General features: G+C 35.6%; 2 protein-coding genes across 5 annotated transcripts; one reads left to right on the top strand and one right to left on the bottom strand.

Annotated features, from left to right (window-relative positions):
- The first annotated feature begins 3912 nt into the window (after window positions 1-3912).
- Window positions 3913-18023, top strand: mlphb (melanophilin b). 4 transcript variants are annotated; one of them, XM_073811947.1, is made up of 16 exons: window positions 3913-4017; window positions 4420-4527; window positions 5458-5597; window positions 8798-9019; window positions 9276-9415; window positions 10084-10125; window positions 12050-12114; window positions 12701-12793; window positions 13310-13469; window positions 14499-14689; window positions 14867-14965; window positions 15293-15526; window positions 15715-15861; window positions 15998-16069; window positions 16230-16272; window positions 17201-18023. In XM_073811947.1, the coding sequence occupies exons 3-16, from the start codon at window positions 5470-5472 to the stop codon at window positions 17245-17247; spliced, it is 1683 nt and encodes a 560-aa protein (XP_073668048.1). In that variant the 5' UTR covers window positions 3913-4017; window positions 4420-4527; window positions 5458-5469; the 3' UTR covers window positions 17248-18023. The 4 variants fall into 4 exon arrangements, with proteins under 4 accessions (XP_073668048.1, XP_065107420.1, XP_065107419.1 ...); XM_065251348.2 differs by lacking the exon at window positions 3913-4017 and having other exon boundaries at window positions 4282-4527; window positions 14867-14941; XM_065251347.2 differs by lacking the exon at window positions 3913-4017 and having other exon boundaries at window positions 4282-4527.
- A 1161-nt stretch (window positions 18024-19184) lies between these two features.
- On the bottom strand, window positions 19185-22091 carry rpe (ribulose-5-phosphate-3-epimerase). Its single transcript, XM_065251546.2, has 6 exons — window positions 21922-22091; window positions 21446-21525; window positions 20963-21102; window positions 20489-20623; window positions 20322-20408; window positions 19185-20089 (listed from the first exon to the last, which is right to left on the bottom strand). The coding sequence occupies exons 1-6, from the start codon at window positions 22041-22043 to the stop codon at window positions 19967-19969; spliced, it is 687 nt and encodes a 228-aa protein (XP_065107618.1). The 5' UTR covers window positions 22044-22091; the 3' UTR covers window positions 19185-19966.
- Between the last annotated feature and the right edge of the window lie 514 nt (window positions 22092-22605).

Below are 22605 nucleotides of genomic sequence, written 5' to 3'. Positions count from 1 at the left end.
CAAAACAACAAAAAATAACTACACAAAGCAAATGCCTTTATCTACAATTGCCAAAAAACTTTCCATCCATGAACCACAGTTTTCTACACTTTTCACGAGGCCAGGTGGGCCCTGATAGTCAATAAAGATGCTTTACAGATTGCAGATTAGTTCCAGCTGGACACAGTCTGGGTTTGAGAAACACTAACCAACACAGTGAGAAAATGCATCCTTAAACATCTGCAACATTCATACTCTCAATGCAAAATCTAGTATACATTTTTTATATATAAATTGTTTATGTATCTGTTCATATGATCATATTTTCACCTTTAGAAGAGGGAAATATTATTGGGTTTACTGTACAGTATGTCCAGTGCTTAATAAAGATGTAAATAAAGTCTTTCTTCTGCATGCATAGTCGAAGGCGAACTCTTGATGATCCAAGACATCTGAAACTAAAGTCTTTCAACTGAAGCTATAATAATGATCTCATTTTTAACCTCAATCTAAGCTGTCCATCAACTCAATTCATAACAGACAGTACAGGCAATACTAAAGAACTGCAAGCAACACAACTACAACCCCGAATGTTCACATCTATTCCCGCCCGATCATGTGCTTTTGCTGGCTTTCAACCCTCTTCAATCTGTGAGAAGGCTTTAAATCAGATGAAATGCATTCTCGTAGAGATGGCTGGCAGCTGTGCACAGCATGTGCAAAACACATTTCTCGTCTTCCTCTTAGCATAATCTTTTTTGGACAGTGTAGACAGTTACGGGAAATATCTGTTTTAAATTTGGCATCAGTGTTTTTAGACTTAGTACTGCAGTGTTTGTTGCATCCTTAAGAAAAAAGTTGGCAAATCTTCCCATTCAAACCTTTAGGGTATAAAAATATGCATACACTGAGTCAGGATTACACATTAGGTTTGACAGCAAAAGCACTGGTCACATATTGTGTGCAGATTTGCTCTGGCTAGCCAAAATTGTATTTCTGACAACCTGTCATGAATAGATTAAATTGTTAACCGCACTAGTACTTTGGAAAAAATACACTTTGTTTAGTGACTGGTGTTATTTATGATCAAAAAGGTCTTGTGCAGCATTGAGCATCGATTTTATATTTACAAAAAGATGTGATCACATGTGTGAATACTGTACGATGCAAATTCCCATGTGTGAAAAGTGGTGATGTCATGTTAAAGGCCCCTTTCTTTCTGTGTTATTGAAGCTTTGATTGTGTTTACAGTGCGCTATATAACATGTGTTTATTAGAGCTGTCACGATTATGAAATTTGGCTGACGGTTAAATGCTAAATAAATTGTGACACCGATTATGACGATTAATTGTCTGTTTTATTGCTTTGACGTTTAATTCTCATATTTTTTGTTCATGCAATATTGTTGTGATTATATAAATTAAATCTTTTGCAAGGTTTACATGACAGAAAATATTAATTCACATAACACATATTTAAAAGTATTTTTTTAATTAATCTTTCAAAACGTAAAGACATAAACACAATAAAGTGTCTGAAAAATAACTTCTTCAGATCCATAAGAATGGCAGCCTTCACTTCCCTCAATTTAGAATTGCTGGAATTTTTGAATGGCTTTGCAATGTATCACAATACACTGTCAGTTAAAGAGCACCATCTGATACTGTCTCGTTTATACAGGAGCTGCAGTTCCCACTTGCGTTTTTTAGAGAGATGTGCAATCATTGTGGTGATCTGAAATCATCGCGATGATGTCAAACAATCGCGATGAGACGATTATTTAATCATTGTGGCAGCCCTAGTGTTTATGTTTCACGTGTAAAAAACGCGGTATTTTTTCAACACAATTTACTTATCTGTATAGCGCTGTTTTCACTGTCCTAAAAACGGGCTGATGTCTTCCTTTTTCTATGAATCCCTACTTCAAAAATACGTAACGAGTTCTGATTGTGTAGTTTGTTTAGTGTGTTTGACAGCAGCTTAGCTTAGCAGAGCCGTTTGAGCCAAAGCTGGCGACCTACGTATTCCTGTGGGCGGAGTTTAGTCAAAAACTGTTTTATTGACGTCATTCAATCGGGAAGTAGAGGGCTATAGTCCAAACCGGCCGTTCGCTGTAGGCTTTTCAAGGGAAGAAAGAAAATATATCGCCTGGCAGTGAACTTTGGGCTTTATCATTGTACAGGTATTATTTATGCTTTAACAGCAACATTACACACTAATTAAAGTTTGAAAAATGGGATCAGGAAGAATGTGACCTTTTAAAACGTTTTATTTGTGCAAAAACATGATCACATATGAAACATGTATTCACATGTGCAGAAATTAGATTTTGAACCGTGTAACATTTTTGTGCGAATCCCATGTGATCACACCTAGAAACATATTTAAAACATGTCAACATGTGATCCAATGGAAATTTACATGGGAATTTCCATAAGTTTCACACAAAAATGGGCCAGAACCATTTGATCACATCTGAAAAAAAGACAAATTCATGTTTTTCTGTAAGGGTTTGTTTTCCGTCTTTTAGAAAAAGCTTCCATGCATCCCACTGCTGATCACAGCCCAAGCATCCTATAAAAATGAAGCTGTTTTACATTAATACAATAAAAGTAACCGGTGAGGAAGTTCTTGGCCGTTCTTGGTCTAACGGCTTACCATGCATCAAATCCCCCATCCCAGCTGCCAACAGCAGCCACATTTTAACCATCACTGGTTTCTTCATTGACTCACCAATCAAACTGAACAATGAACTCTATTGAAATCTCACTGGGTGTCCTGTACTGACGTCGACTGTCTTAAATTCGGACCCTAGTAACCATGACTACAATGCCGCAATGACTAACACCTCAAAATACATATTTATGGATGGAAAGTGGTAAAACTGGCATGATGAAACATTAAAATCATAAAAAAAACCTTAACACTGCTGAGGACTGAAAGAGTTGAACATACAGAACATAAAACTTGTACATGCGCCTTGTTTAAAACTTTCTGTTTATTTGAACATCGTACACATCTTTTCATGGCATGTATTTTGGAGTTAGAATTTCCATGATTTCAATGAACCACACCTAATGTTTATTTGGAAAACATAAAAATCATTTAGCATAACCTTTCCTACATCCATCTCATTTCCAGCTCAAGTAGAAATGTTTGTGTGAAAACAAGGTGTGAATAGGAAAGACGGAAAAGATAAAAATAGATCAGGATAAAACATTACAAAAGTAATGGCCCTTAGCAGTTGAGGATGGGCTGCTGCAGATTGCACTGTTTACAAAAAAAAAAACTTAAAAGCTGATGACCTCTTGCAATTGAAGGCTGAATGTATATGACCATCAAAGTTCATGGCAACACCACCATCCTTATTCACAAGACCCCTTCAGCAAACCGCTTTTGTAAGGAATGCTGCAATTTCCTCATGTTTTGTCTAATTGATAGTCGTCTCTTTCTTGTCAGTGCCAATACCAATTAAAACAAAAAAACATAGTTTCCTGATGAAACATCCTACCGCAATTACCTTTATGTGATGTTAATTTGTTTCTTGAAGACATTATAAAAAGAAAAAAATGCGAGAAGGAAAGAGATTAATGGAGATGACTGGCTAAATTTCGAGTAGGCTATAACAAAATAAACATGACTCACCTGACGGAGTAGCTGCCATATTGAAAGTGTACGCAGAGGAAACCGAGACTGTCATTGAGATCACAAAACATAGATTTTTTAAATATATATATATTTCATAAAATACATGAATGCAATTTAACACAAATCCCGTATAAAAAAAAATCGAAAAGATTTTATTTCCCTAGTAAATCATGTGTGATTACTTTCCTTGACAGGTGAGGGCGCTGTGGTTGCTACCTGCAATTTAGTCACGTGGTCAAAGTCATCGTGTTTTATTTGCTAACATATAGCATCCAAACGTAATATTTATAGATATTTTTTAATTTAAGATCAAGAAGATATCATCTGACATTTATACTGCGTCATACTGAATAAAATGGGCCTTCAACACAACCATAACGTATGCAAAGGTACAGTATATAACAGGCTTCAATAATATAAGCAGTAGATTTTCATTGTTGTGTCAACAAGTAGCTTAAGCTTTGCCTTTTTCCGCAGTAATGAATAGACGTCCATCTATAAGGAACGTTTTACAAACATTTTACACACGTTGCAAAATACACTAATTCAATTTAGTGTCACCACCAGACAAGCATTAATCGTTTTTCATGCATTTAAAAAAAAAGTCATGTGATGGGTGTTTTTTTTCAAGGTGCAAACACAGAATAGCACAAGCTATCAAGAAATTAGAAATGTTACTAGAGATGTTACATTTTGTTCAGCCTTTGCTAGAGACAATATAATGATTAAATAAGATCTTTCATAAGGAACACTGAGGTGGGGTTTAAATATTTTTTTCTGCCCCTTCCCAGTCCCATGGTTAATTGGACATGTGAGAAACACAGCAGTCTGATTTTCTGCCTGAAATTGGCAAGCTGAAGTCCCACTGGAGTACAACAGGCTGCTAAATCAAACTTCAGGTACAACTTTTTAATATATCGTCTTTTTATTGCAAACTTTATAATGCTGTTTTAAATATGGATGTACAGTGGAAATGACAGCAGTGTTATTTTTCATTACCTTGAAAGTTTTACGCTATATTCCAAGCATTATAAGTTCAAGCACAAATGATTGAAGAACCATGTCAGTTAAATAAATGTAACTCTTACAGCATTAAGTAAACTATAATAACCTAAGTGGTACAGTATAAAGGTCCAAAATTTCGGTTTGTAAATTTTATATTGAAACTTTTGATTTTTCAAGATTATTCTTGTGACGATTTATGAGCTTTTATACCACTGAAAATGTCATTCTAGTTTTACTATAAGAGCTAAATTTGTTTATTTCTTACACTTGGTTCAACAAGCAAATGTTCGTAGTCTCATGAGATCTTTTGACAAAAAAAAAAACAAGCATAATACAGTATAACTCCACAATTTAAGTTTAAACATCAAAATAAACCTTTCAGTTTATGAGAATTCTTTGGTTTTAAGGCTTGTTGTTTTATCTAAGCTGAGAAGAGACTTCAGAATAAATCCGAACAAACATTGTATAATTAAGTTTTCCTAGTGTTTCGTTTTGAAAGAAAGATGGAAACATCATTCAGATAATGGATGGGATAAAGATAATGGAGTTTGACAGATGTTCAGCTAGTACTTTCAGACGTAGCAGTCTGCTCACACACACAAATAATCATATGGCTGGTCAGGTGTCCAAAGAATACATTAAATTACTGATTTTAACTCAGTGTTTAAGCCATTGGACAGATTGGTGCTCTATTCTTTTTGGCAAACTCATCCCTTTATGTGTCAATACTTGATGACTGATATACTGCGAATAAAAAAATATAATCTGTTTTTACTATCTGAGTGCAAGCATTTAATAATTATGGCTTTAACGGGCTTTAACAGATTAGAATTGAGATGTTGCCCAGCAGTGGAGATGTGAAGATTTTGGATGTGTCCAGGCTGACAGATGAGGAAGCCAAGCATGTGTGGCAGGTGATACAGAGAGACTTAAACCTGCGAAAGAAAGAAGAGGACAGATTAGGGTGAGAAATCTATTATCACTTTTTTCCACATTTTTAAAATAATTTTGCATGTGTAATATCTCATGAATTATTTCGATTAGTTTACCAGACTGCTATCTGATTTAAGCATCCAGAGCCTGTTTCAGTAACATACAGTACTTGTTCCCAATTGATAAGAGTAAAATTATCCAACTTTATATTGCAAATTTTAGCTACAGTATGCATTGATGGTTTTCTTTGGCCATTGACAATGTTTAAAATGATGCTTGTATTTCTGGATAAAAGGAAACGTTCTGGCTTTCTGTTTTCTTCTGGCTTTCTGTTTTCTTTATCATTTAACTGGAATCTGTGAAATGTGTCTGGTTTATTTATAGTCCTTAAAAAAATTGTATTTTAGGCACAGTTCCTTTGCACTTAGTTTAATGTCATCTCAACTGTTTTGGAAAGAACTGAGGAGCTCAGACGCAAGAGCCTCTAAACGCCAACTCTGTCAAAAATTAAATAATGATATTAAAGGGGCCATGGCTTGAAAATCTGACTTTTTCCTTGTTTAAGTGCTATAATTAGGTTTCAAGTGCTTCTATCAACCTAGAAAATGTGAAAAATGTGAAATCAACCCACTGACTTGGTTTTGGTAAACCATTCTATGCAAGTATGTGTAAAAATTTGGCTCTCCTTCTGATTTCATAAGGAGATCTTATTATAATAATACCGCCCTTAATCTGCACTATCCAACCACGGCATAACCATTTAGTGTAAAGAGAGAGAGAAAATAATTCACAGCACAATTGAGTTTCAATTGCAACAAACCACCATCATTGTGATCAGTGTTTTAATTTCATCAGCTCATTTGCATTTTTAAGGACACACCCAAAACGGCACATTTTTGTACACACCTTCAAAATGGAAATCGTAATATGTTATAATAAATTATCTATATGGTATTTTGAGCTAAAACTTCACATATGTACTCTGGGGACACCAAAGATTTATTTTACATCTTAAAAAATATTGTGACATGGCCCCTTTTACCGAATGCACTCATCAAATACTTTCACTTAAAATCTGCTTAATCCCGGCCTCAGGTCATTCAGAAACAGCAGTTTGTTGGCAGAATTCATTTAGAGTTTGAAAAGAAAATGCTAATTTACAAGAAAACATTAGAGGGTTTGCAGTTATTCTGCTTTACAGCAGAGATTCTTTTAAACAGTCCTAAAAACCACCATTGACAAGGTTGTTAATTGATATACAGTATCAGTATTGATTAATTCTGTGTATTTGGTTGTGCTTTTGTCAGTCACATTAGTTTTGTATTGAAGTGGTGAACTGAGGATATGATTACCTTAAATTTGTATGTAGGATATGAATGCTTGTAGTTGACCTTTGATTTTAATGAATAAAGGTTTAATTTTAAAAAGTAATTAGTAGTCTTGCAAATTAATAAATCATCATCATATAATGTATGTCGTAACCTTGTAATGTCTGGATCTGTAACCAGTCATAACATTACAGACAGAACTGAATTTCTATACATTTCTTAAGAGAATGTAAAATCCATTGCTTTACCTGTCTGATGTTCAGTCCTGATGTGTTTTCATTTGCACTTGATTTAATTGTTCGTTAAAAATTAAGGTTTTTAGTTTTGCTGCCACAGACCCCATTACAATCGAATGAGTACACATGAACGAGTCCATGTATTTCTGAATTCCAGTCATTTTAAAGGAGGTAATAGGATTTGTCTCAGCATAACATCACATGACATTTTTCCTCAATTCTCTCATAGTCTGAGAGCAAAGATTTTCACGACTAACCTAGAATAGGCCAACGGAAACTTTGTTGTAGATTAATACAAAGAAGTTCTTTCCTTGGAAACTTGATATGGTAATGTGATGGTACATTCATTTATGCACAGCTCACACACTTGCATTGCTAAAATAAGCAGATGATTCACAAATGTTAAATTAGCTAAAAGTCTTCGATAACACTTTATTTGAAGGGGTGTTCATAAGACTGATATGACACCTTCATACTCATGACATAAACCGTGCCATGAATATGAAGGAGATTTTATGCACATTTATGACAACTGTTATACAGTGTAATCAGCTCAATTATGTCATTTATAATGAAAAGATGACATTTTTTGAGATTTCTTTGTTATGATAACTTGACATAAACCTGACATAAGACTATTTATGATGCTGTTATAAATCCATTTGGCAGCGTATTAACACTTAATTATATTTTAAAGACAAATTTAAATTGCACCACTGTAGTTGAGGTCAAGAAAAATATTTATGACGCTGTTATAAAACTATTTGGCAGAGTATTAACACTTAATTATATTTTAATGACAAGTGAAATTTTTATCACTGGAAAAAGTGGTCAGACACAATTATAGTGGTGTTCATGAGAGCCAATGTCAAAATCACATGTAATGTTAACTCATAAAGCTAGATAGTTTCCTAATTTTGATAATTTATCTGCTATGTCATGTTTATGACAGATTTAAGTTACGTTGACTTGGTAATTTCAAGTTGTCATGACAAGTTATTATGTATTGGATATTCACATGTTCTTAAAATCAAATCAGACACACTGTTATGTATATGGATGAAAATGTCACAGACCTCAGGACAGGACCAGTAAGCTAATATTTAGTGGTATGCTTGTTTATTGCATTTACCATTGGATAGCAAAATAGAAAAAAGAATTTAGTTTAAACAAAAATTGATTACTGGCTTCACAAATATCACATTGATACATATTAGTTTCCCACGTGTACATGACAAATTGATTATTATGTCGTAATGTTAAATATTTGACTCATACAGACAGATTCACATGACTGTGCTCAATTGCTTTCAACCCTCTGCCAAATGGCTCATAATTTTTCAACATGTGGTGCAAAGCTCTTCACTGGTTGTTTTTTAAAAGGAGCGGATTTAGAAATTACTTATATGTCCCATTTATAATGCATCACAGCTGTGATATAGAAAGGTCATTGTGCTTGAGGCCATTCCTTTTGGTCAAGGAGCTTGAGAATTTGGCACATTAAAGATTGGGGATTTTTAGAGAACACTAGACCCTAGGGCAGGATATCCCATGTATCATTTCTCTTCTTTATTTAGCAAAATGCTGAAAATCTCAAATGAAGTCTGATTATCTAAAACTCAAACTGTTGCTATTAACAACATAAAACAACATCTTTTTACATGTAGGGAACTGAAGACCAAAATAATGAAAGAGGATACAAAGAGAGAACTTCTGGAATATCAGCCTAAACTCAGTGATTCCCTCTGCATCCGCTGTCTACATCCTTTCAAATTCCTTATCAATAGCAAGCGCCTCTGTCTGGACTGCAAGCTCTCTGTCTGCAAGTCCTGCAGCCGATTTAACAAAAAGGATTGTGGTTGGGTTTGTGATGCATGCCATATGGCCAGGTGAGACCATCATACTCGACACAGACACATAAATGTGGTTTCCAAAATTAGACCTCATGTGAAACAAATAACCCACGCAAAAAAAATAAATAAGATCTCACACAGTCTTTTAAAACAGGATGTTTTACTCAATATTTGCCTTTTGAGTCATGCTGTAATTACAAGCAATAGAAAAGCTAAGTAGAAATGGAAACAACTGGGAATAGTATCCTATGATGGTTGAAAATAATTCGTTTTTGCTTTTCTTCCAATCTAGAATCCATAAGATTGGCACACTGGAGTGGTTTCATGAGAATGTGCGCTCTCGCTTCAAACGTTTCGGCAGTGCAAAGGTCATGAATTTGCTTCTGAAACGTCTAACAAGTGATCGTACCTGCTCTCAAACTGACCTAAGAGGTGAACTTCATTTTTGTTATGAAAACCTGTTTTTAAACAAGCAATTCTACAGATGACCAATTTGATATTGATGCACACATTTAAGTTAACAGAATCTTGAAGTGCCACGAGGTGCAAAATGCAAAGCAACTCCCAAAATTCCTGTAAGGAATCTTAAGGTAGAGCTCAGAGGAGAGAGGGGCTCATAACCTTGAAGTATTTAGTGAGGGATCTGGAGGAAAGAGTGAATTGGCTCGGCTGAGTCATCCATGTGATTTACTCCTTTATAGAGTCACATGTCTTTTTTCTGTCTGGGCCTGACTCTAGTTTATCTCTTTCAAACCAATTTTCAAGCTTCCTCTGTCCTGAATTTGGAGGTCATGCAAGGAAACACTGCTGCTTAGGACAAATTAGATAAATGGTGAAAACAGAAAAAGATCGCAAAAAGATTTCAGAATTAAACGAATCATATTTAACTTGTGATGAAAATAAAATTCTGAAAAGTTTTAAATAGAGGCTTGTTAGTTAATGTCATTGTTTAATCCCCCAGTTATTTGGGTTTCTCCTTGAGAATTTTTGCTCTTAACAGATGTACTCCCGGTAACAAATCACAGATAATTTCTGTCACTTATTATCTTTTATCTTTTCATCTCTTGCTGTTTTCCGATAACAATATACCCTTCATCCAGAGCCTCAAGACGATGACACGCACAGCATGCCTGAAGTTCACAGTGAGTTCAAACAAACCCTGTTCCTCTGTGATATATACATGGTTAACGTTGATGTCATGCAGTCTTAAACATTTCAAGTCTTTCATACTGTATGCCTAAACAATACAGCAGCATCCGCTCTCAAATTTCATTAGTTTATTTAAGCAGGGAACAAAATGTCTGTAGGGGTGAAACATTTTTAAACACACAAAATGAACAGAACACATTTCTGCCCTTCAAAGGCAAAAGGCAGGAACTTCGTTTTTGGTCAAAAATTACTTTGATATTGATATTTTTGAGATATTCAAGACCTCCTTTATTATTTGCATTAGTATCTTGAGTCAATGTTATGTTTTTTCGAGAAAATAAAAATGAAGAAGAAATTAACTGACAACTGAAACTCACTATGGGCCCTATTTTAACGATCTGAAACGCAAGTGCGAAGCGCAACACGCAAGTGAGTTTGTGGGCGGATCTTGGGCGCTGTTGCTATTTTCCCGGCGTGAGAAATAACTCTTGCGCCGGGTGCAAATCAATAAGGGGTTGGTCTGAAGTAGGTTCATTATTCATAGGTGTGGTTTGGGCGTAACGTCAAATAAACCAATCAGAACACTATCCAACATTCCCTTTAAACACAAGGGCGCAAGTTCCATGGCGGGTTGCTATTATTATGACGGATTTACCAGGCGTACGCCAGGAGCGGTTTACAGACGAGGAGACCGACGTTCTTGTAAGAGCAGTCAAAGACAGAGAAGTTATTTTGTATGGGGATGGGAGAAACCCGCCCAAATCAGCGTCGGTTAAACAGGCGTGAGAGGAAATAGCCACAGTCTCATCAGCTGGCATCACCAGGACGTTGTGCCGCAAGTGTTACAATGATGTCAGGAGACGGGGGAATCCCAAGCTTGCCAGCATAAATCGGGCACGCCGTGTAACGGGAGGTGGATCTGCCTCAGGACCTGACGCCAGCAGAGGACATCGCTGCGTCCATCCTCACCGCTGAAAGCCAAGAAACGCAAGCAAGGTCCAAGCCCAAAGTACTCTTACAAATCAAGTTCATATACATTAAGGTTTCTTATGAAAACATTTTAATTATTATTTACATAAAATAAACGTAATACAGCCACACAACAAACTTATGAAAATATTTTAATCGTTATTTGCATGAGAATTTTTTAACGCAGCCACACAATAAATAAAAACTATCACCACAATGCTCACCACTATGATTCCCCTTATCTCGTGTATTAATATTTTTTATTGTAACAATTTATGATTTGCAAAAATAACTGTTGCATCTGTGTAGATTAGATAAGCAAAGTGTATGCGCGTTGTGCACGCTATACATTATGGTCAAGCATGCGCCCTTAAAATAGCATAATGAACAAAGCGCAACGCGCCACTGACTTTAGACTAGTTTTTTTTTTGTCAGTGGCGCAATTGTTTTTTGAAACTACAAAATAGCATCAGAGATGGTTTGCGCCGCCACATGCCTCCTTTTTTGCGCTGAACCGCCTAGGGAGCGCAAGTTCATTCCCTAGTTTGCCGACGTGCGTTTGTGGAGGGAAAAACCCGCTGTGCGCCGGTGCAAAATACGAATGATACATGCGTCACTGACAAAGTCAATTGCGCTGGGTGCAAGATAGGGCCCTATAAGTCTAAACTTTAAAGTCGTTTTTCTCAGTTTCCCAGCGAGTTAAGGTCTTTTGCCTTTGTAGGGCAGATTAAATTTCCTCTTGCAAACAACTAATGTTTACCATTTATGTACAGCTATTTATACATTTGGTACCGATATGTACCTTTGAGGTATTAATATGAACTCTTTAGGTGCAAAGTGGTACTTTTTGAAAGGGTATTTTTGACTTTTTTTCTGTATAAAAAACCTAAACTGAAATGTTCTCTGAGATCAAAAGATGAATGCCCTTATGTTTTGTCTTGCACACAGCTGGTTCTCTGTATAGCCTGGATGATGAACAGTCTAAGAGTGCAGACAGACATCACTTCAGCCTGGTAAGGTTTAGGGAGGAATTAGTGGAAATGAAAAATCAGAAGCAAGACTTGTGTAGTAAGAGATTGCCCTCTGGTGGTCTTAGTTTGTTGAATAAATTGTCAGAACAGTGAATTGTTATATGTACTGGATTCTTGTGTATACTTGTGTTCCTGTAGCTTATTTGCAAATGTCATTGGCTCAATCCAGGAACTAACATTTAATTAATTAAAATAATAGATTGATTCTGCTGATTGATAACTGCACATAGTGGTAAAGTCTAACTCATACATTACCTTTGAGAGACAAAGTTTTTAGTGTTATTGTTAATGTTTGATGTGTTTGGATTAAATTGTCTGCCAAATTTGTAAAATGTAAATGAATTGCTTCATTTCGAACATAGGAACATGTGATCTGTCTTGACAATGATAATGTTTAAAACGTAATACTCTGACTTGTTTTAGAGAGTTTTTAACAAATAATGAAATTTGTTGCATGTAGGAATAGTCTGTTTGAATAATGCCAGACTAGTATTGGTTAAGTTGCTTCGTAGTAGTTTAAGTAGTTTTGATGATTTGTCATCAAACATTTTCTTCTCTATCCTTTAAGACAAGAAAAGCCAGACGGTTGCTTCCTGTTGACCCTCTCGATTTTAATCTTGGCGTTGAGAAATCTGATTATTCTCAGCCTGACTTCTTTATGGTTTGTATTTTTTGTTCATGAACATCTGATGTCACATGTAATCAGATCTTTTGAGCTGTGTCTTCTAAACGTCATGGTCATGGAAAATGCATTAGATCACAAAATTAAAAAGACAGAGATGTGATAATGAACTATTTCTCCAACAAGTGAGCAAAACGAAAGTGTTCTGACTGTTAACACTGATAAGACTGTGTGGTGATATGTTATTGTTTTCTTCATTATATAAAAAATTAGTCAGACATATTTGAAGTGACAGAGTTTGTTTCTAGATAAATTCTTTTGATTCTAATCTAAGGCTATACTTAAATTGATAACAGATGTATAGTTCTAAAAATCTTTCATATACTGCTTTTTGCTATTAATTTCAAAGGAGATTGACTTTGACTTCTTGTAACAGTTCAGTGAAATATGTAACTCTATAAATAGATCCTTATTGATTCCCTATTAAAAACATTACACTTTCAATTAAATTAGGTTATTTTTTGAACATCACTGTATATATTATGGTTCTTGCAGAATGCAGGTAGCCAGGAGAAAATCACTCAAAGTAGGGGCTCAGTAAATGAAGAGAGCTGCAGCACAACCTTTAGGCAGACCCTGGAGAATGGAAGTCATGGCAGAAATAATGACATGCTTCAGATCAGCCAGAGAAGTCTGGACAGACATTCTCATTTTGGTAAGATGTCCTGTCTGCTAAAAGTTCCCTATTTTTTAATGTAATATACTGTATATTATTGCCATTGTGAAGTTATTAATCGAAGTGGTTAAACTTACTGAAAAGGCTAATGTGGCTCATTCCTTGGTCAAGCAGGTGGAACAGCATTGCCAAAATGCTCACTAGCAAATGTTAGCTTGTCATGCTAGTTGACCTTTACTTTGTAAATCAAGTTAAAGGTATAGCGGAAGATTTTCTCAAATTTTAGAAAAGAACCGCCGTCTCCACTTTAAAAAAAAAATGTACATGCGCAAAACTTTACCTGCTCCGAGAGGGAACACCTGTTAACGTGTGCACGAGAGCGCATGCACGTGCCTAGTTCTTCTTGTGCACACTCTGTGTACAAGTTGCTGTCGGCATGGCTCATACATTGAGATGTTTACCGTGTCTGCGTGGTTCGTGACTTGTGCCAGGGCTAGCATCGCTACTGACTTACTCGCTAACATCAACTTTTACTAGCAGTGATATTAAATTGATTTTTCCAATAGCATGCCAAACTTTACCTGTCGAGTAGAAACTTCGCCTGAGGCATTAGTGGGAAGCCCAACCTGTGTGAAATATTCTCCCAAAAACACTCTGGTCTTGTTTCTTTCTTCAGATGCTTTTCTTGTGAAACAATTCGTAGACACTTTTTCTCTTCCGAAAATTATTTGAGATGAAAAATAAACAACAAAAAAACACGGTGAGAACATGACTTTCAAAGAATGGCTGAAATCGTAGCTCACCACATATACACCTGAAAGTGTGTATGCGCTGAAAGCGAACCTATACGGACGAGCATGCACGACGGCCTTACGTAAACATATCACCAGAATGATTGACAACTAGGATGACCAATAGTCTTTATGATCCACCCGAAAAAGGAAAATCCTCCGCTATACCTTTATGCTGACCTAAGAGACCAAGCGGAGATACCGGCACCAAAATTAACAACAAGATATTGTACATGAGACAGTACAGATGCTAAATGTTTTATGTTAATGTTTGTAGATGACTACACACACAACGATCAGTGGATGTCACAACCTCGTTCCCTCTCTAAAATGAGCATCTCCTCAGCGGGCAGCACTAACTATTACCTTCACCGTGAGTTTTCTTACAGTCCGGATGACTCAGATGAGGACTCCGTCATATGCAGTCCTGCCCTTCAAAGGGAGCCTTTACCAGATGATGTTCCTCAGGTGAAATCATAACGGTCATGATAAAAACTGTGTTGTACTGATCCACTGAAAAGTTTGTCAACTAATGTGACTTTTGTCATGATACCTTTGTTTAAATGCAGAGCTCTGATAAGACCAAAGATCTTGTATACCTGACTTGACAGAGATATGTTTGTTTCTTCTTTTCTTTGACACTAGATTATTGATCTCACAAAGCGTATATCAGCAATCGAGACTTTTCTCAGCCGTCTGGAGCAGAATATGTTGTCATCTGTGAGTGAGGGAACAACAAAACAGGTCATTTTAATGTAACTGCAAAGTCAACAGTATAGTAGATTTTTTTATATAGATATGTTTTTTATGTTTCTGTTTTATATGCATGTGTTTATTACTGCTCTGAAAAGCTGCTTAGTATCCTGTATTGCCTTGGTCATGAAAAAGAGAAACAGTGTAGTCAACATTTCTGCATAAGTCCATGATAAATAAATAAGCATCTCAGCCACACTTTTTAATTGTAATCAGTTCAGAAAATGGTTCACTTGATTTACTTTTACCTAAGATTTTTTCCTTTTTGGACATTAGATAATTTTTGCAGTAACTTCAGCTCTTCTGCTCTCCCTATAGGTTGAACAACATGAAGAGGATCTATCTGACCTAGAGGAGCTTGAGCTCAGGAAAAAACTTGATGAACTTGCTGACAAAATAAGTGACGAAGGTGTTTCTTCTGATGAAGACGATGCTATAAAATCAGAAAATTCTTCAAAGAAAGGAGCTGTTTACTCTTCTTCAATCGCATATGGATCTTCAACTGAACTTAGGCCTGTAAGACACAACTGGCCTGTTGAAACAGAAGAGTGGGTAAGTATATTCAAACATTACAAGCATTCTGCACTAAATATGTACATTTTACATTATGTAATCATTTTTATTTTACATATCTACAGAATTTCTATATTACATAAAACATCATATTTTCTTGCATTTTGCGCAGTCCTCACTCTGATGTTTTATTATTTCTGGTATGTTTCTCATTGTGCAAACTACAGAAAGTAAAGCCGGATGTGGATAAATCTTTTAAAAAGCAGAGGAGGCCGAGTCCCTTTGATGTCTGTAATACATCCAGCTGTGAGCTGTCACAACTGGAGAGTAAAGTAGCAATGGCGGCAGCCAGTGTCCAGAGCACTCAATGCGGGGTACAGCATTCAGTCTAAACATTAACATTTGATCCCATTTATTTCTCCTTCAAAGGTTTAGTTTTAATACCTTATATACTTCCCATATGCTGTAGCTGTCACATACTGTAACAATAGTTGGTTGCTATATTTGTAGGTTACAGACATTCAGAAAAGAATGGCAGCTTTGAGCGCTGCAAGGATGACAGAGGTGACCTCCCGCAGACGAGTATGTAGACAACTACATTGTTATCATATTCCACAATATTATTTCCTATTTTGTTTTTTCAGCACACTACATGAAAACATATGTTTGACATATTATGAGCTGATTAATAGTTTGTTGTGTAAAAAAACTGTTGCAACTTTCTGATCTCTCTTTTGTGCAGGCAAGTCTTCAGCCATCAAAGGTTTTGCATGAATTTCCAAGGAGTGAGTGAATATAATTTTTTCTACAGTATTTTATCAACTTTTCATGTTCTTTCAGCCATCTTAGTGTTGCATTAAAGCAAGGGCAAAAGGCTTTTGCCAATCTCATCAGCTTATTTTAACGCACATGAAATGAAATGTTAAATCAAACCATAATAAAACTTAAAGGGACACTACACTTTTTTAAAAATATACTAATTTTCCAGCTCCCATAGAGTTAAACATTAGATTTTTACCATGTTGGAATCCATTCAGCCGATCTCCTGGTCTGGCGGTACCACTTTTAAACACATTGGCCTAGAAAATTGAAACTTTTAATTTAATTGAAACTTACTGTAGGACCCAATGTAACCACAGAAGAGTAAAGTTTTAAATAGGAAACATATCGAAACTCTTTGGTTATTTTTGAGCGTGATGCTAATGGTCTAATCAGATTCAATGGATTGTGCTAAGCTAAAAGTGGTACCCGGAGATCAGCTGAATGGATTCCAAAACAGAAAAAATCTAATGTTTAACTGTTTTTAAATGTTTAAAAAAAAAACTTAAGTGGAGCATCCCTTTAATAAACAGGACAAGAGTACGTTTTGTGTTTATTGGTGGCATTTATCAAATCCACATGAGACATTTTAGCCTCACAAATGTATTTTTTATTCCTCATTATAATTGCTGAAAGATACACAGTGCATGAAATTGATATCAGTCAGATCCCCTTCTTATCTCCTGAAACAAACAAACTGCTCAACTCCTGTGGTCATAAAAGGGACCGTAGAAAATGTTGTAGTTTGGTTATGATACCAGATTTAATGGAATAAATTGAATTGCTTATCTTGTCTTTTCAAAAGGTCACCAAAAACCTCAGTTTTTATCACATTTACATCTGTTTTGCAGACATGATGATGAGGAGAAATGTCTCTTTTTGCTTTCCTTAAAGGAGCCAGCAATGAAACAAGATCCTTCCGGAAGCTGAGCATCATGTGAAGCAAGCATATACGCTCTTTCAAGTATTTTTAGTGGGCCATGATAGAAGAAAGCCACAATAATACATGAATATATATTTACACACGGCATACTGTATCTCACAATTTTTTTGTATGAAGCTTCCAGCGTGCAAAAATATTACAAAGCATATATTTTTAATGTAAGTAATTTATGTAAAAAAAACACATGCTCTTTAATTTCTAAAAATAAAAAACACTTTGTTTTTATACTAATGATAGTCATGGCTATAAACCTGTATTCATGGCATCTACTTTGTATTTATATAAAGTAATGTTTTATGCATTTGTCCCTGTCAAATAAACTTAAAATAAATAAACTACTGTTGTTAACAATGTTGTGAAAGTTTATAATTTAATCCTTTAGACATTCACTATGGGGCAGTTTCCCGGACAGGGATTAAACTAGTCCTAGACTAAAATAAATGTAAGGGCTGTCCAAACTGAAAACAACTTGTACTGACATATCTTAAAATACATCAGTGCCATTTGTTTTGCCTCAAAATGCACACAAGTAATGTTTTTATTAAGATATGTTTGTTAAAAATAGTTATATTTTCTATTTAAACTAAGGCCTAGTCCTGGCTTAAGCTAATCCCTGTCCGGGAAACCACCCCTATGTGATTAATATATCTTACTTAATGTTCTATGTTTACTATTTATTAATCTAAATGTCATTATATTATTTCTAGTGAACCATGTTTTTACGTACCAAATGTAATGTTTATTACATAAACATTTGTATCTGATTATTTCATGTATTATACATGTTTATGTATTTCTTCAAAATTAAATATTACCTTACACAAATTTGTTTTCCATTTCATTGTCCCATGTCAACAAAATCAGTCAGTAACTTGGTTTTAGCATTATTACATGCACTGTGTTTATAAGCTAATACTACATGCTATTAAGTACCATGCTATAATCCTACACCTGGATATTTAGTGTAAGGATGTTTGTGTGTATCATTCACCCTCCCACAGAGGAGATATATATTGATGAATCAGGCTGAAGAACATCCTCAGAGCAAATCTAAAGAAAGCTGCTCAGATTCCTTTTATACTGAAGATAACACAAGATCAGCTGTTACCCTGAAGAGACGCATTATTCTGCACTAAAGGATCTTATATTTATTAGCTTGGGACCAAAAAGCAGGAGCTGAACATAACAAGAGGTCACAACGTCCTGTAAGTGTCAATACATATTATATAAAACGTTGTTGTGTAGATGCCTAATTTTTTTAAACCCAGTTAAAACTTTATTTTAAGAGATGTTTAATTATCAAGCGTAATTAGTGGAATATTGCATATTTTTTAGGCAAAACTTTTATCATGTTCATAATTTCTGATTTATACTTGTGCAATACACAGACCACAGAAACCTGTGTGGGATATATCAGAGCACTTACATTTTTGTATAATCAATACTTTATCAATTTTGAAAGTTTTCTTTACAGGATAATGACAAATTCATTTTTTACTATTCATCCATTTCTTATTTTCATAGGAGACATGGCTGCCATGGCACTAAAGCTGTGCGCTCTGCTGTGTATCCTCATGATGTTAATGTGTCTTACACAGCCAAAATCTCTTAATGATCTGCCATTTCGTTCAGCAGAGATAAGAGGTGCAAAACAAAAAATACTTTTTTTATCTATTACTGCAAATATGTACCATTTGTATTGTTTTATAATACCATTGATTTTTTTCTCTTATTGCTTATTAGATCCAAACATTGATGCTCTATGGTATAAAGGTAGAGGAATACGGCCCGTTGGGAGATTTGGGCGAAGAATGACACAAAGAGGTGTAGGATCTTATTTCGTAAAACACAGATCCTGCTATCCTGAGGTCATGGCTGTGGCCTGAAAAGAAAAAAAAATGCATGCACAAATAATCACACATTTGATCGAGAATCTTCTTATGTTCTGTGAGCATTGTTTTTAATTCAACATCTGCTCATTCACTCAAATACATTTGACTTTAACATCACACAATAACGTACGATTAAAAAATTAATGTCTAAAACATCTTGCAGTGTTACTCCTATGTTTATTATTGGTCACATGATCATTTATATTACACCAGAACAGACAGACAAAAGCCCATTGCAACCTTTGAAAGTAGAATTAAAGCTTGATGGAATGTTCAATAAAAAAAAATGTGAAAATTCATATAAACCATCATGACCTGCAGCGAATACTGTAATACCAACAAACCATCTCTTAAACTAACAATTAATCGAAACCGTTCATAAAGGTAATAAAGGTTTTATTATCAACAGTGTAACCATGTTCTGTCAGGCACACTGTGACTGATATCATGAAAGAAACAAAACAAATAAAGTAAAATAAAAGAAGGAATTTTGTTTAATTTGATAGACAAACCAAATTACTTTCATTAAGAGAGGAATGGTCAAATTGTTGTCACTGGGGAGACAACGGAGACTTTCTGTCTGAACTCAAGCAGTTCCTTTGAGGTGATAAAGATCTAAAACGCCTGTTGAATCCAAACAAGAGTCATGGCAGGGTTTCTAGATGTGCAAATAAATCCACATCCTATTCCGAGTCACGTCCATTCACAAGCACCACTGAACTTTCAATAACAATGTATCTGTAGATTAAATCTGAATCTCAAAAGTGGGAGCACACTGAATATCAGTTGTGACTGTAAATGGATCAAGGTAAAAAGTTGAGATGATCAGCGGTCCAAAGAGCGCTTCTGGATGGCTTCGCTAACAACGTTTCTGAGGAGGGCGATTACAGAGCGGGGATCATCACTGCCCACCACAGCACTGCCTGATACGATCATGTTAGCTCCAGCCTAGAGAGAATAAGTTGGAGTTTTAATAAGAGATACTCAATAAAACACGTGTGTTTAGTAATGTATGTTACATATAATGAAATATAACGAATTGGTGTGTATGATGAAAATCAGCTGTTTATGCAAAACTATAACAAACCTTAAACATTTATTGAAAATTAACGTCTCTTTAATTTTGCTTTCAATTAAGACAATTGTAGTCATTTTTTAAAAATAAAAAAGTGTACTGTACCTCAGCACATCTGTGAATGCTGTCTGGACCAACTCCACCATCCACCTCAATGTCCAGAGATGGGAACTGACTCCTTAACCAACTCACCTGTGGAGACACACAGACATCTTTAATGCCCACTACTGTGGTCTAAAACTAGTAACACTGGCATGCACAGACCCACATACCTTTGGCATCATGTCTTCCATAAACTTCTGACCACCAAAGCCTGGCTCTACTGTCATGACAAGAGCCATATCGATCTGTCCAGCCCATGGTGCTAATTCCTCTACTGTCGTTCCAGGTTTGATGGCCAGACCAACCTGTATCAAAACAAACATGAAATATAATTTAAATAAAATGAAGATTAATATGTACTAATGTAGATTATAAATTAAGTGAAAAATAAAACAAATGAATAATTGAACACGTTGTCTAAATTTTAAAACAATTGTTAAGAGACAACTCTGCCTAATTTTACAGTGCAATAAAAACATTGTCCCATTTATTTCTATTAATTCCTCTATTAATCAGTAGAGGGAGCCAAAGCAATGAAACCAGGCATGCATCTGGTCAGAATATGACATGTGAATACAAACAGATGCCAAACTCTGAAAAACGTTCCTGAACATCATAAATAAAAAGTGCTCTCGTTCACAGACCTTCATACCACTCTCTCTGATTTCTTTGATGAGGTTGCCAGGGTTAGTCGTAGCTTCTATGTGGAAAGTGTATTGATTTGCCCCTGCTGCTGCCATGGGCTTTACCCACTGCTCTGGCCTGGACACCATCATGTGCATGTCTGCAATAAGGGAAAGGGTAAGCAAACATCTCCAAACATACATGATACCGTTATTAACACTGCAATGGTACCAGTATTGTCCTACAGGTAATGTTGACTTAATCTAGATTGAGCATGACAACATTACATAAGCCAGGAAAATATATTTTATTTACAGGAATTACAAATTTTGGCTTTTTATGTATACTAAGTATTGAACATTGCATGCAACCACAATATATGAACCTTAAGCTCTGTCATGTGAGACTTCAGATTAGATTACTGAAGACAAACAGCCAGAGGAGGGGGAGACTGTGAAACTTGCATAAATAAATAAATACTGTTTTGCAAAATTGTAACTCACCAAAAAATGGATCTGGACCAATAGTGTGTCGTAAACACTCGACCATCGGATGACCAAATGTTAAGTTAGGAACAAAATGCCTTAAGATGCAAACAGGGTAAATAGGGTAAGAGATTCAACACGTGATTCATTTAAAATCAATGCTTCAAGCTAAATTCATGCAAGTCATACCTCATATAAGTGAATATAATATCATCATTATAATATACACATAGCATAATACTACTACTAATGCATAATACAAACAATGATCAAGAAGTTACTATATTTCCCCCCTACCAATATTGGCCAGGTATAAGAAGTTAGCTTCCTTTCACACATTTTATCAACATGTTTTCTGTCAATGAATGACTATGGGAACTCTAACCCTATTTATTTATATACATTTTAACACTGATGCTTGGAAGAACTGGCATTTGGGCCAGGTCATTGGTGTGAGAAAAGTTATATGCGGAAGTATAAACTTTATTTCTCACCCGTCCATAACATCAAGGTGCAGATAGTCGGCACCGCACTCCATCATCCTCTCACACTCCCTGCCGAGCTGTGACAGATCACTGCTCAATATTGAAGGACCAATTCTCGCCGAATACGCCATGCTTGCCTTCTGCTTCTGCTTACACTTCTTCTTCTTCTTCTTACTTTATTGGCGGATCACATCTCATTGGTGCATACCGCCACCCACTGTACAGGGGTAGTGTGCAAAGGGACTTAACAGACTATTATCAGACTATTAAAAAAAAAAAAAATTGATCCTAGACCCTCTTAATTAAACCTGACTAACTCAAAAAGATAAATAGGGATTTGATCTTATCACTCTTCGTTCCTTCTTCCTTAAGGGTGTTTTCTATGCCACTTCCAGCTCTCTTTCTTTCCATTCTTGTCTATGTTCTGTGGTTCTGTGTACTTCCTGCAATTAAACAAAACATGATCTACATTTTCCATAACTTCACATTCAAAACATAAACCGTTATTCTTCCATATTATCCAAAGTGTGCCTTACACTTCTTCTTCTCGTTTATTTCTCTTTAACATCTCAGTAATAGTAGCACCACCTACTGTACATTACAGCAACTGCACAGGTGATGCATCTTTTGACGTCTCTGAAAACTACTTTTGCCTTTACTGATTATTCTGAGGATGAATAGTGCTTTATTTAT

This window comes from Paramisgurnus dabryanus, chromosome 15 (genome assembly GCF_030506205.2).
Source record: "Paramisgurnus dabryanus chromosome 15, PD_genome_1.1, whole genome shotgun sequence".
In the NCBI taxonomy this organism is placed as follows: domain Eukaryota; kingdom Metazoa; phylum Chordata; class Actinopteri; order Cypriniformes; family Cobitidae; genus Paramisgurnus; species Paramisgurnus dabryanus.
Note: the sequence above shows the minus strand (reverse complement) of the source record. Positions and strands in the feature narration are given on the sequence as shown.

Excerpts from the sequence above, each read along its gene's own strand:
- mlphb (XM_073811947.1), top strand. The coding sequence starts at position 5,470 with ATGTTGCCCAGCAGTGGAGATGTGAAGATTTTGGATGTGTCCAGGCTG. Across the intron at positions 9,020-9,275 it reads GATGCATGCCATATGGCCAG|AATCCATAAGATTGGCACAC; the intron begins GTGAGACCATCA and ends CTTCCAATCTAG. Across the intron at positions 15,527-15,714 it reads CTGTTGAAACAGAAGAGTGG|AAAGTAAAGCCGGATGTGGA; the intron begins GTAAGTATATTC and ends TGCAAACTACAG.
- rpe (XM_065251546.2), bottom strand. The coding sequence starts at position 22,043 with ATGGCGTATTCGGCGAGAATTGGTCCTTCAATATTGAGCAGTGATCTG. Across the intron at positions 20,624-20,962 it reads TCAGAGAGAGTGGTATGAAG|GTTGGTCTGGCCATCAAACC; the intron begins GTCTGTGAACGA and ends GTTTTGATACAG. Across the intron at positions 20,409-20,488 it reads TGGAAGACATGATGCCAAAG|GTGAGTTGGTTAAGGAGTCA; the intron begins GTATGTGGGTCT and ends GTGTCTCCACAG.